General features: G+C 52.5%; 5 protein-coding genes across 5 annotated transcripts; 2 read left to right on the top strand and 3 right to left on the bottom strand.

Annotated features, from left to right (window-relative positions):
* Positions 1-1,058: 1,058 nt before the first annotated feature.
* Positions 1,059-2,096, bottom strand: PV07_04206 (uncharacterized protein; the record flags this gene model as incomplete). Its single annotated transcript, XM_016390991.1, has 1 exon — positions 1,059-2,096. The coding sequence occupies one exon, from the start codon at positions 2,094-2,096 to the stop codon at positions 1,059-1,061; it is 1,038 nt and encodes a 345-aa protein (XP_016252893.1).
* Positions 2,097-4,646: 2,550 nt separating this feature from the next.
* On the bottom strand, positions 4,647-6,541 carry PV07_04205 (uncharacterized protein; the record flags this gene model as incomplete). Its single annotated transcript, XM_016390990.1, has 7 exons — positions 4,647-4,707; positions 4,764-4,836; positions 4,887-5,020; positions 5,073-5,684; positions 5,736-6,013; positions 6,064-6,208; positions 6,258-6,541. 7 exons carry the CDS (start codon positions 6,539-6,541, stop codon positions 4,647-4,649), a joined length of 1,587 nt encoding a protein of 528 aa, XP_016252892.1.
* A 497-nt stretch (positions 6,542-7,038) lies between these two features.
* On the top strand, positions 7,039-8,028 carry PV07_04204 (uncharacterized protein; the record flags this gene model as incomplete). The annotated part of the gene is made up of 2 exons (XM_016390989.1): positions 7,039-7,334; positions 7,413-8,028. The coding sequence occupies 2 exons, from the start codon at positions 7,039-7,041 to the stop codon at positions 8,026-8,028; spliced, it is 912 nt and encodes a 303-aa protein (XP_016252891.1).
* Positions 8,029-8,405: 377 nt separating this feature from the next.
* Positions 8,406-10,926, top strand: PV07_04203 (uncharacterized protein; the record flags this gene model as incomplete). Its single annotated transcript, XM_016390988.1, has 1 exon — positions 8,406-10,926. The coding sequence occupies one exon, from the start codon at positions 8,406-8,408 to the stop codon at positions 10,692-10,694; it is 2,289 nt and encodes a 762-aa protein (XP_016252890.1). The 3' UTR covers positions 10,695-10,926.
* Positions 10,875-13,121, bottom strand: PV07_04202 (uncharacterized protein; the record flags this gene model as incomplete). Its single annotated transcript, XM_016390987.1, has 1 exon — positions 10,875-13,121. One exon carries the CDS (start codon positions 13,119-13,121, stop codon positions 10,875-10,877), a length of 2,247 nt encoding a protein of 748 aa, XP_016252889.1.

The following is a 13,121-nucleotide window of genomic DNA, read 5'->3' as shown; positions in this document are numbered from 1 at the left end:
TCCATGTTTTTTGTTACATTTTTTGTCGTCCGCTGTCCGCCCGGGCTGGACCGTTGGTCGAGCAGTGCATACAGGTCCCCGATGCCTCCAAACTCGCATTCCAGCGCCTGGGTGAGCCCTAGGCTGGGATGCCTGATTGCAGAGACGAAATCACCCACCGACAATGCCAGTCATACATACCAGATAGTGCAATTGTTCGCGGTGAACAAGTATCAAAGTTGACTCGGCTGTAGCCTAAATAATAGTTTGGCGGGCACTGCGGGGGGGCATTGAATAAGCACGACCAGTTAACTAGCGCGGAAGCCAGCGCCACCCCAGCGGGCGCTGCCGCAAGACGCCTTGCCTTAAAATCAACCGAGACACTTTCCATCTGATGAGGCTACGAACTACCTAGGTTGTTATATATTCCAAGGTTGCCTATCTAGGTACCCCGTACCTACCAAAGACGACTCTAATGACTACCCATTGCTCTCTGTCTTCAACCCCCCCGCACCCCCTTTCCATCCTGTCTCTCAGATTCCTCTCTGTTGCCATCCTCATCCTCCCGTCCCCCTATTTGCCCTTCCCATCTTCCCTACCTATATATACGCTTCCCATTATTCCTCCTCTGCCCAAATTCCTGCCGCCCCTCGCCCCCTTTGTCCTCCCCGCCCTCCCCCGCCCCCAAATTCTCCCGGCTGGGGCGTGGCGGGGTATACCAGAGTTCCCAGTAGTGGCGAGGAATCAAAGACCTTATCCTGCGATGTCAATTCGACGAAGCAAAACCATTCTGCGCAACAAGCATAAGACCAAACGGTACCAAGGGGCGCTTTATTACCCTCAGGCCTAGCGGTAGAGAACCGATAATAGTCGAGAAGGCAGGACCCCAAATACTCACCGTTAGGCTTCCATGTAGCAAGAATGTCACCAGCGAGGGTGAGTGCACGGGACCTCCAGACCGACATCCTCCCGAGCCCAAGGAAAGTAAACACTTGGGGTGCTTCACCACGCCGGAATGTGGAGATTGCACCCCCGGATAATCCCCCCAAAATTCGACAGTTTCCCGATTCAGATGCAGGTTATGCCAGACGTTCCAAAAGCCCCTTTTCTTCTCCAAACTCGTCAAACCAGATAGGACGCACACCAATCTCGAGATACTGCTTGGAAGCGTCTCTAATCTCCTCCTGTGTTGGCTCCTTCCCGTTTCTTTTGGTGGGCCACTTCATGAGGGCGTAGTGGTACCGACCATAACACCGGTCGAACGAGGCTTTCACCAGTCCGTTCATATATTTGTCTTGGAACGAGCACCCGACGTATAGAGCAACATGGTTGGGTTTCCCCAGGTACTTGTTTTCCACCAACCGAAAGATTGGCGTAATGGGCTGGCCCTCAGCGTAGCGACTTTTGAACTGGGAGTCGGCGAGAACAAATCCGACCCCTGCGATGTTGAACCGCTTCTTTGGCGTGTAGCCATGCAAGTGGTAAACCGCCTGGTGCCGTGCGGACGGGTTCCTTCCTTGATTTTCAATGGCCAGCCAACAAGGATCGCCGCACATCCGATCTCCCTTCATCGCCCAGCCGGCATTCGGCACCGCCGCGTCGGTGAGCGCAATCTCCATAAAATTGTCGAAGTTGTATGTTATAATAGAATCCCATCCTAGCCCCCGAGCGTCAGGCTTCGCGAGGCGGGCAATGATTTCATGAATCTCACTGGGCTGGCGGTTGTGTCTGTATAAGATGCTTGTTATGAGTACAAAGAGCCTCTGGCCACCAAGCTCATAGCAAATGTCAACCCCTTGGGTAAGCGTCTCTGGATCAGTGGCGCCATTCTCAAGAGCATCCAAGATGTTGCGGGCTCTGGCCGCCTGTTCGTGGTCGAATCTGAGGACCCCTTTCATGTTAAACTCGAAGTGTTCTGGATTGTCCGATGGTACCGGTTCAACATCTACCTCGGGTAGTTCGATTGGAAGAGTTCGAAGGAGGGGCAGGATTCCTGGTGGAAATTTGGCTAGATCATCAGCGCTGATCTGTTGAATGTCGAGACCATTTTCCAATGTTGATTGTAGAATCTCCTCCACTAGGCCCTTCCAGGATGGAGCGCGGCATGGGGCAGCCATGGAAGCTCCAGCACCGAGCACGACCGACAAACAGCCCCCTCGGCGAATTTGCTGCAATAGCTGCAGATCAATGTCTCGAACGCTCCACCCTAGTTTGTCTCTGATCTCGTGGATATAAATCTCTAAGACTTCGACCTTCTTCCTCATTCTAACCTTGAAATCAGGAACCGCTACAATTTCCCCAAGGCTGTAGAGGTAATTTATCGTTTGTTCGAGCTCAAACAGGGCTTCCCCAGGGGTCTCATTTTGAACGAGATGGTTCAGCAAAGTCTCATTGATTGCAAAGGGGTCTTTGGCTGAACGGATTGCTTTTTGCCATTCCTTTGAACGTCTTTGGGATGATTGACACCTCGGCGGGTTTTCTTGCTTTCGATGCTACGAGGCGATCAGCCTACTCCTCCCAAAACATATCCAATGACGTACATCAGACGTTAACTCCTCATGCGATAGCCCACAGAAAGTTATGAATCGGCGCCAAACGTTGAGTGCCATTAAATTTGATATATCTGAGCAACTTGGGGAAAAACGAATAAGGCTGAGGATTTCGTTGCAACTCTCTACAGCACCGCTGTTGGAGGCGAGCGCTAGCGAGGGCGTATTAGCAAATCGATATGTAGAATAGAAGACTTTGTCGCTACGCAAATAACAGTACCGGGGGTAGGGGTCGTTATGTAGAGTGTATTGCTGGTGCTTGTCCCAACCGCCAATGGATCCATTGTGGCAACAGTCCTGAGTCCATCATGGGAAACTTCCCAGACGTACCCGGTGGTCAAATAGAAGACAACTCCTAATGAATCCTATCATAAATGGCTGACGCGGCTTGCTCGACGCCTGACTGCAAGGTCAGGGCTAAGTTTTGCGGAAAACCGAACGGGTTAGCTCCTGCGTGCAGCCCAAGACGCTACCTTCTGTGAGGCGAACGCCTAGCCCTTTACCAGTTTTGAACCTCAACGTAAGGGGATCTGTACTGCTACTCCTTCTCTCCCTATATTTCTTTCAGACTTCGAGAACTTCAACTATGAGACGAGAAACAGTGCTCTGTCTTATCGGTAAACCAGCCCACCCTTTTTCGTGTGCCAGCACTGAGAAATTTTACTCAGCCTCACGGTGCAATGGCCAACCCTTGCAGGCCAAGAGGGACTCGATGCCCCAAAAAGACTAAAGCCTCCCCAGAACTGTATTTGCCCTTTGTCATTCCCACCATCACGTATGGTTTCAGCCTGTGTTTGCGTGTCCGTCGACGGCCTTGACTCCTCGTGTCTTTTCGCCAAGTCTGACATCACTCTACTTGCTTGGTCGGACTCTTATGCCTGGCTTTGCACATACGTCCGTATCCTCTGGTGTAGCGCCTCTCGGCTCTCGATGTGAGGTAAAGCTTCAGCTCGGACAGCTCGTGTCTGCAAGGCTGTCAACGGCTCTTACTCCGCACCCAACTTTTCGTTAGTTTGTGATATGCCCTTGCTCCAGCTTGAGGGGTTCAGCCTGGGTTCGAGGTTGGAAAGAAGATCGCCGGCCGCTTCATCTGTACGTTTCCTCTCTCCGATACGAGGAAGGAGTAACCGGCCTTTGGTGAGAGCTTTCTCGGTAGTTGGGCCTTTTTGCCCATCGCGTCGATATATCAACTTACTGTCAGTAGTCTTCGACTCTCTCTATTCCAAAACTCTTGGACTCTGGTCCATCGGCATCACGCGCCTTGTTTAGATTATGCACGGCAGTTTTTTAGTCTTGACAGAATGAAACGCGACACTGGTTGCTTTTGTCTGGAGGGGCCAGGGTAAAGGTGCTGTCTGTTTATTCACCCTCTTTTCGGAAAATTCCCGTAGGTTCTGGTGCTCGCCTCTTGATTGTTGCTGATCTGCAGGTCGCTTTCCTAGTGGCACAAGATGGTACGCATTCAGATCGAGATGGAAAATCATAAAGGCCATGTTCGGCGCGCATGTGGTTGGCACACAATGAGATATTCTGTACCCCTTATTCAGTGCGCTTTTGGTAAACAGCCAGTCCAGGTCAAGTACGAGCCTATGCGAGCAGCACCCCAACAGGCACACTAGCGGCCGTTTAGTCAACGCCAATAATATGAAGGTGTCAAGAGACGAGCTTTTGGGGTTTGCAAAGATTCCAGCCTTGAATGGATAAGGCTGTTGCCCCTAGTTTGCTCGATATCGAACCAGCGTTACATCCTCGGTAGTATTCTTGCAGGAGGTCATCCTGTCGTCAACAGGCTACACAGTTGGACTCCTCATACAAGACACAGGAGGGGATGAGTTGTAGAATGTGGTTCAGCTGTAAATCTATTGTGTTTTTGTGACCTTGGTCAAGCAAGCTGTCCTACTGACCACCACCTGCACTGCCCTGGAACACGTGGCCAAGCACTGACGCTTAATTAGCTAGAAGTACATGTAGACTGGCTATACATCCCAATGTGCCATCAACTGTGTTGGTTCAAAACCAAATGCCATATCCGCTTGGCGAGAAATGGAGGCCGTTCCCGACCCGACAGGCCTCCGGTACGCCCTGAGTGAACGTTTCGAACGCGGCACAGAGTGTCGATTAAGTGTGAGTGAACTTGCTTTTCGCTCTCATGGTCGACCCGAACTTGTAGAAGATGAACCTAAACCTGGTCAGCAATCTGCCTGGCCAAACATCGCGGAGTATGCTGGCACGTACGGGAACGGTGCCATTGCCAAGGTCAAGAAAGCAATCAAACACGAAGCCCATTGGTAGTCGAGGTTGTCATACACTTCCAACTTGTCAGCATGTTTCAAGCCATTCTTGTTGAAAATCGCCTACTCTGAACCGTGAACAGCGGGAAAACCGCCGCGAGGAGACAGCGGGTAGTGGTATTGACAGCCATGACACTGGCGGCATACTTGGGGTATGCAGCAACCAGGAATGTCCAGATCCCCTGAAAGAGGAAAAAGAAGCTATTCGTTCAAGTCAGTGAATCCGCCGTCCGCCAACAGAGGATGTACTCACGAAGTGCTGAAGAATACGGTGGCAATGATGGGCACGATCCAATGCACGGAAGAGTAAGTCGTCCAGGCGAACCAGAACAATGCTCCGGTCAGCATCGGGCCTCCTACTATGGCAGGGGGGAGTCTGAGCTCAGGTTGGGGTTTGTAGTCTGCTCCGTGCTTTGCCTTCTCTTTCGCGATCGATCCCATCCACTGCTTGTGCCAGAGCGGGTTGCAAAAGCAAGCAATCACGTTTCCCACCGCCAGACCGAGGAAGGTCAGACCAATCTGCCACAGATTGAAACCGTGGTTGTTGCCGAAGACCAAGGGGAAGGCAGAGAAACACATGTATAGAATCGCTTGCAGGAGGGCGGTGTATGTGCTGAGAATGGCAATCATCGGATCCAAGAACAGGAGCTTGAATGGGACGTAGAGGGACTCCAAGATGGCACCAGCGAGGGTCTTTCCGGCGCGTGCTTTCTCAGAGGCGGAGTGGTATCTATTGTCGCCGGTGGCTTTGCGGAGCCTAGCCGCTTTCTTGCTGAGGAGAACCGGGTGGAAGGTCTCCGGAGTGATGAGGACGCAGAGGAAGACGACGGCGGCCCAGATGATCTGGACATAGAAGCACCAGCGCCTAATTGATGTCAGCAGGCTGGAGACATACGAGCATTGTTTAGGGTCATACCAGTCTGTGAACGAGTTTATGAAACCCCCCATAATGGGACCAAGAGCTGGGCCCACGAAAGGAGCTCCAGTAAAGACTGTCATAGGAATTAGGAGCTGCGCAGGGACGAACATGTCGACGACAGTTCCGGCAGCGACGCCAAGGAATGCGCTTCCAGAAAGACCATTCAGGAAACGCCCTACCAGGAGAGTCTGAATGTTCTGGGCAGCAGCACACGGAATCAACCAGATGAGGAAGAAAAAGATCGAGGTAATGTAGATTGGGCGCCTTCCGTAGAACTGGTATTGAAGTCAGAAAAGCTCAAAGCGAGGAGAATTAGGTCGTCTACCTCTGACATTGGGCTGAAGAGAAGAGGTCCCAAGGCCAGGCCGACGAGGTACAGCGACAGCCCAAGGTTGCAGACTTCGAGAGAGCAACCAAATCTGGCGATGAGCTGGTCATAGGTCAAGGTGTACAGGGAAGAGGTGCAAGTCCTATCGGCTGTTAGCGCGCTCCGTTCAAAGGAGACGTCGAAATACTTACACCAAGAGAGAACCCACAGCCACTACAGCCACGTAGAACCATTTTCTCGCGGTAGAGAAGGTACGCGGGTCGAGGGGGTCTTTGTCGCCATCCCAGTCCACGAGAAACGATTGAGGAGATTCCTGGGCTTTCTCTTCATCGCTGGCGCGTCTTGATGGGTTCATGCTGTCTTGCGACAACTTTGCCGCGTGCTCCTCTTTGTGGGTCGACATCGCGGTGAGTTCGGAATTGCTCAAGTCGAAGGATACGTCGCGGATAGATGAAGGCTGAATCGCTTCAGTCATCTTTTTAAATGTTGTCCCTGTCTCATAGAGTAAGGAAGAGACGGAAAGACAAACAAGAGAGAGCAAGTATAATTCGGATGCCACTCGCTTCCCCCGGTTGACCAATGAGAGACACGGACGACACGGCCCTAGTGATGTCACGCCAGCCTTGTCCCGGAGGCCGCGTGCTTACATAATACCTCCGTGTTTTCGACCATACTTGCTCCGGTCACTTGCTCCGTCCGCCGCGTTGTGTCTTCACTGCGCAAGCAGGCGCCGCCTGCGCCTACCTACCTAACAATGCACTCGCAAATTGAAGCTCTTGGACGGGGCAATTTAGGTATGGCAGAGGTCCGTAATGACGTTATGCTGACGCTCTGCGACTGGAATACAAAGTCGTGCTTGAACACATGAATCTTCAGTACAAAGTATATCACATAGCGCAGCAACCCATGCTTCGCCGCAAGAGTCAGACCTCATTACGGCAGATTTTCAGATTCTCTCGATCAAGCTTGGCCATGGCAGCAGCCGCAGTCCAGAGACATGATGTTCAGACGACACTCACCTTCTACAAACCCAATGCAGATGGATCACCGCCTGCGCCGGCTTACATGGCGCGACCAGAAACATTTGAGCGTCCCTCGGAGAACCACCAAGTGACCGTGCACGATGTTACTGGAGAGGAGGCCAAGTACACACTGGACGACCATGGCTTTCAATTTGTCACATCGCCTAGCAAAGAGAAGGACTTCGTGGATGCGGACCGAATCAAGGACATTTACTACAAGGAAGTTGAACAGCTCCTGAAAGAAGTGTACGCTGTGCCTCGCCCAGAAAGCAAAAACGTCATGAAAAATGAGAAAAAATGGCAGGGACTGACGTGATGTTGCAGAACTGGCGCTACGCGTGTGCATATCTTCGACCACACGATTCGAAGGCCTGCCAAGAAGGAAAGCAATGAGACCCAGGGTAACAGAGCAGTATCGCATAATGCAGAGAAGCAAGGTCGCCGCCCCATTGGTCCGACATTCTCGGTTCACGTCGACCAGTCTTATGAATCTGCGCTCTCACGCGTCGCATTCCATTTGCCTGAAGATGCCGACAAGCTTCTCAAAGGCCGGGTGCAGATCATCAATGTCTGGAGGCCCATCAAAACGGTCCGGCGAGATCCTCTGGCTCTATCGCCGTCGTGGTGTTTCTCTGAGGAAGATCTCGTCGTGAGTCCCGTTGTATATCCTCATGGGAACCGCACCGGCGCGACACTCTCAGTCAAGTACACCGACCGCCAGCTGTGGTACTACAAATGGCATCAAACCCCAGACGAGGCGGTTATATTCAAGTGTTTTGATACCCGTGCTGGTGCGCAGAGTGCGAAGAAATATGAAAAGCGTGCGAAGAGGGTGCCGCATACAGCGTTCAAGATCCCAGGGACTGAAGGGGAAGAAGAGCGTGAGAGTATTGAGGTGCGCTGCCTGGTATTTGACGAGAACGATGTCGAGGAAGATTGATCGCGTGGCGCTGTACATCCAGAGGTTCGTCTAGATTAGACTAGTATTCATAGATCTGGCAACGCAGCAGCCGTTCCCTGAGAGCATCACCGAGTATTTGGTCACCAATTTGCTTCCTGCATAAAAACAGGTATCACAATCTTCAGCGTACGTGTGTAAGCACATGAGGAAGCTCTTTGACTATCAAATGTCAAAACCAAGGATCGCCCAACAATTGCGCTAACCATATGCGGGCCATCACGTGGCTAACTAAAGGCTTGGCACGGCCTCCGTCTCTCCGCGCTTTGGGTCTTAATTTCGGCGTGCCATCTCAACCTCCCAGGGACAATCACAACTCAACACGAGCGCTATTGAAGCACCGCATGCCTGGAAGCAGAATGCCTACCGTCCTTTCTCCGCCTAATGCGCCGCAAACCCATGCCGAGCTCAGAGCTCGGCGAAGGCAGCTGCGAAGAGGCACCCACAGCTGCTGGGAATGCAAGCGGCGAAAGATGAAATGCGTCTTTGAGTCAGCCGTGAACTCCACGGCGTGCTCTGGCTGTAGAAGAAGAGGCTCTCGCTGCCTTAGCCAGGAGTTCCCGGAAGACAGCGCGATAGACATGAATATGGTCGCGAGGCTGAACGGCGCTGCTGACGGAGCAGAGACGGTGTCAAGTGTCTCAAGCGCAAACACATCCCGATCAGATAAGCCGTTAACACCTGAGTCGATGACCTTGGAGCCTGTACAACAGCGGTCATTCCACAAGTCCGACAGCCTGTCTCGATTTCTGCACGCATCGTTGCCTTCTCGCGAAGATACCACAAGGATATACAACGCCATGCCTCAACGGCCTGTGCTTGCTCATGAAATGATGACAATGCCGTACACTTGCCTCTCGCTAAACGACAGGACGCTACACAGAAACTCATTCGAAATCCCCGACCCGAACACGCATCCGGTACTGATTGCGAAGCACATGCTTCTTCTCGCCAGCCTCCTGCAACATCTTCACCCTGAAGTCCATGCCGAGATCAAAGGTCTTTCGGAAACGCCGCAAGCCATGTCGGAACGGCTAGCAAATCTGGCCATCAACTACGTCACGACTAAAGATGAATTACTTGGTAGCATGGAAGGCCTGGAGTGTATTATGATAGAGAGCGTATACCAGGCGAACCTGGGAAACCTCCGACGAAGCTGGGTAGCAGGTAGAAGAGCTGTTACCGTTGGGCAACTCATGGGCATCAACCGCTCGGACAACCGCTCACAGTTCGAAGTGCTTGACGCCAGGACGAAATACGACCCACGCATTATATGGTCTCGGATCGTGTTCCTGGACCGATTCCTATGTCTTATGCTTGGCCTCCCGCAGGGCTGTACCGAGAAGAACATGGGTTCTCAGGAGATACTAGGAGCTGGTCTTCCTATGGAACGACTTGAGCGGATACACTGCGTGGTTGCTTCCCGAGTCCTCGAACGCAACGAATTGGAGCCAAGCGCCCAAGACCTGAATATAACTCAAACCTTGGATCTAGAGCTACAGAAGGCCGCTAGGAGCGTCCCCAGCAAGTGGTGGTTGACACCCAAGTTGGACAGTGCAGAAACGGACCCTCGGAGCACGTTTTGGAACACGGGGCGTCTTTTTGCACAAGTACTTCACTACAACCTTCTCAATCAGCTTCATCTACCCTACATGCTCCGATCTTCAATGGTTGATCGAAAGTACGAATTCTCCCGAATAACCTGCGTAAATGCCTCGCGGGAAATTCTCACACGTTTCATCGCCCTTCGCAGCTTCAACGACATCGCCTCCAGCTGTCGAATTATCGACTTCCTCGCCCTGATGGCTGCTATAACTTTGTTGCTAGCCCATCTCGACAGCTACCACTTGGGAGCAGAGAATCTCCTTGCTCACCAGTATCATAGTGATCGCGCTATGATTGAGCAGATACAAGAGAATTTCCAAGAAGCCAAGAGTCTAAACTCAGACTCACTTAGCGCCCACAGTGCCGATCTGCTACAGAGATTGCTCGCAATCGAGGCTGACAGTACAACTGGCTGTTCACGATTTGCCGGAAGGGTGAGCGTGTACAAAGCCGGAACAGAGTCGACTCAGGCGGACGTCAATGATGAAGGTGCCGTAAGTGTGCACATCCCTTACTTTGGGGTTATCCGGATCACCCGCGAGGGCATTAGCACGATGCGACCCGAGTCACGATCCGCTACGGGGAGGCCCAATCGCCCGGCTCATTCGCAAACGGCGGATATCTTCAACGAGATTTTTCCGCGAGGCAGTCAGGCGAATCCTCAAACGCAGCCACCCAGCTTCGACGGGCTTCAGGGGGCTCCCGATTCCCAGAGCATGGCGATGGCCTGCACCGATGACCGTCATGCCGATACACCTGTATTGAGGCCTGAGATCTATTCAACGACTCCAATGCAATCGGGCGCATTGTCAATGTCGACGCCTGTAACAGATCACCCTAGTACACACTTCACACCGCAGCACATAGGTGACTTGGCCGATCCTCTTCTGCGACAAGAAGAATATCCTGGATTAGCCGCCGGGACGGAAGACTGGGCGTTCCAGGGCGTCGACTTGGCTTTCTTTGACAGCTTGATGAGAACGACAGGAAACGAGGGGAGTGGTATTGCGGATTGGTCCATTGTTGGGGAGCAGAGCATGTAACAGAGCATGAATAACGGCGCATGCTAGATGACGGATGATGGATTGGGCCACTTCACACCTTGATTTTGATGAAGGACGTTGAGGAGCAGGGTGAGGCGGCTCGGATGCATCCTGTTTATATAGCGTTGGACGACTCATACTCCTTCCATGACTCTACTCACATAATCTAGTTATCCCAAGTCAAGGCTCGAACAAGCTCTGAAGCTGTTCCTGGCCGAACAGATACCCGAGGAGGTAGTCTCTACGTATGGCCGAGTCTTCGTCCATATTCTCCAGACACTCCTGGAATCCTCTGTCCTTCCTCTCAACGACCCGATGCAGCGCCTCCCTGTCTGTCGAGTCAAGAAAAGGGCCAACAGTCACCTGCTTTTCCATGTCCAAGAAGGCTCGTGAGAGACCTAAGAGGAGACCCAAGTTCTCCATTGGCCGCAGTGACCATGACAACATCGAATACGAAAACTTGACCGCGAGCGCACAGCTGCCATCCAACTCTCCGAACGCGTCTTTCAAGCAGGACGGATCAGCCAAACCGCGGCGTTGCACCATGCCTCTCCCAAGATCAAGTAAACTACGGTACATCCCTTCCTCTTTCAGCTCGTCCGCGCCATTCACACCGTCTGCCTCTGCAGAGAAGCCGAGCTCTGCTCGGAGGATGCGAAGGATGCAAGACATCAGAGGGTTGGCTGTTTGATATGGGATTCTGATGGTGTTCTCCAGGAGGCAAAGGTGGGCAAACCATAACGGGCGCAAGACGCCGAAAGACCGTTCGGCTATCTGCAAGGGCCTGCTAGCATGGAAGTCCGGGCTCTCCGTCAAAGCTCGTTGCGCCCTGTTGTTGCACGCTTCTCGAAGACTCTCTGTCGTCTCGGGTGACGTGAAACACGGCCAAGTCATGCCTGCTCGTTTGGCCTGCCAGAATCTGCTCGGATCGGTTTCAAACAGAGTCATATCTTCTTGGAGTGGCTTTGAGAAAGGCTCCGCAGTCTCCAGAGACTCGATCCAGGATCTAAAAGCCATGACTTCGCTGACGGTGAAGGCGCCAAACATCTTGCCTTTCCACAACAGCTCGTTGATCAAACGACTCTTCCCGGCGTTTCCTTTGACTATCCAGGGCGATGCATTGCCGAGCCCGGACAATATGGCCCTTTGTTGGCGTCTGTCGTCCAGATACCTGGGTGACAGCCAATCAGCCAATGCCAGGCCGCCGATTTTGACCCGGCTTGTGCAATGCAACCGATGAGAAACTGCGGCTTTGTCTCGAAGAATCTGGATGATGGTCGCCTCTTCGTGAGTCAATGACGAGTCCCTATCACTATTGGCCAGGTCATCACGCTCTCCAAGCCTTTTAGATAGCACATAGCCAGCCTGGACGCGCTTCCAGGCCGCCTGTAATGCTTGGGGTCCTTCAGCTTCTTTTAAGACATCCAGGTATTGGTGGACTGCGTGCAGAGCCATTGCGGTGTGTCCAGAGTCGGCGTTGTCTACCGATATGTGTATGAGGAAGTACTGAGCGGAGATACCAAACGAAGGGAGCTCTTTGGCAGCCTTGAGTGTGTCTAGCGTCAATAATTCAAAGTGCAGATTGAAGCCCAGAATCTCTGGTAGGAAGTCGTGGGGAAACAAGGAAATGAGCAGTTGTCCCACAGCAGCCTTCCAGACACGGGTGTCGTCCATTCCCAGATCGTTCTGGATGAAGCCAGGGGAGTCTCCGGCGGGCAGAGTGATGCCGGTACTTCGCAGAACTTCCTGGTAGAGGTAGACATGGTTTTTGGCCAGGTCACCATCCCCAAGCTCCTCGGAGAGAACTTGGTAGGCGATCTTGGTGACTGGGCGAAGGGCGAACGGGGTGGTGACGCGATGGATATTGCCCAGCCAGGCGCCATCTACGTATTTGACGGGGGCATTCCGAATCAGCCATTGTTCAGCTTCTCCTCGGGTCCTGAAGAGCTCTGGATTTCCTCCGGACATTCGGCGCTGCAGGTATTGGTCGTATTGATCGAAGACCATGTCATGCTGGATATCTACAAATCTCTGAAGCGCGGCATGATCGTATCGATCAATAGACAGTATGCTGTTGCTGTGATCGGTGTTCTCCCCCCTCGGCACATCATCCAGCAGGGTGTTCAATGTCTGATACGCCGTTGGCAATATGTCTTGATGGTGTTCGAGATTCTGAAGCTTCCAGTATAGAGTCCGGTACAGGTCGAGTTCTTGGTGGTCACTGTAACTTGAGGTCGGTGCGCTATCTAGGCTCGAGGGAGCAGCTTTGTCTTGATTAGAGTGCTCTGAAAGATGAGCTCGAGCAGAGATATTGCTGAAAGCACTTCTCTTCCATATCGACCTCACCCAAACCCAAGCGTGGCGGACCAAAAGAGAACAAATCAAAATGCCGGAACAGACGAGAATTGACTGAGCAGCCCAAAGCAT

Source organism: Cladophialophora immunda, assembly GCF_000835495.1.
Source record: "Cladophialophora immunda strain CBS 83496 unplaced genomic scaffold supercont1.2, whole genome shotgun sequence".
Lineage (NCBI taxonomy): Eukaryota > Fungi > Ascomycota > Eurotiomycetes > Chaetothyriales > Herpotrichiellaceae > Cladophialophora > Cladophialophora immunda.
This window is presented reverse-complemented; position numbering and strand designations above follow the sequence as displayed.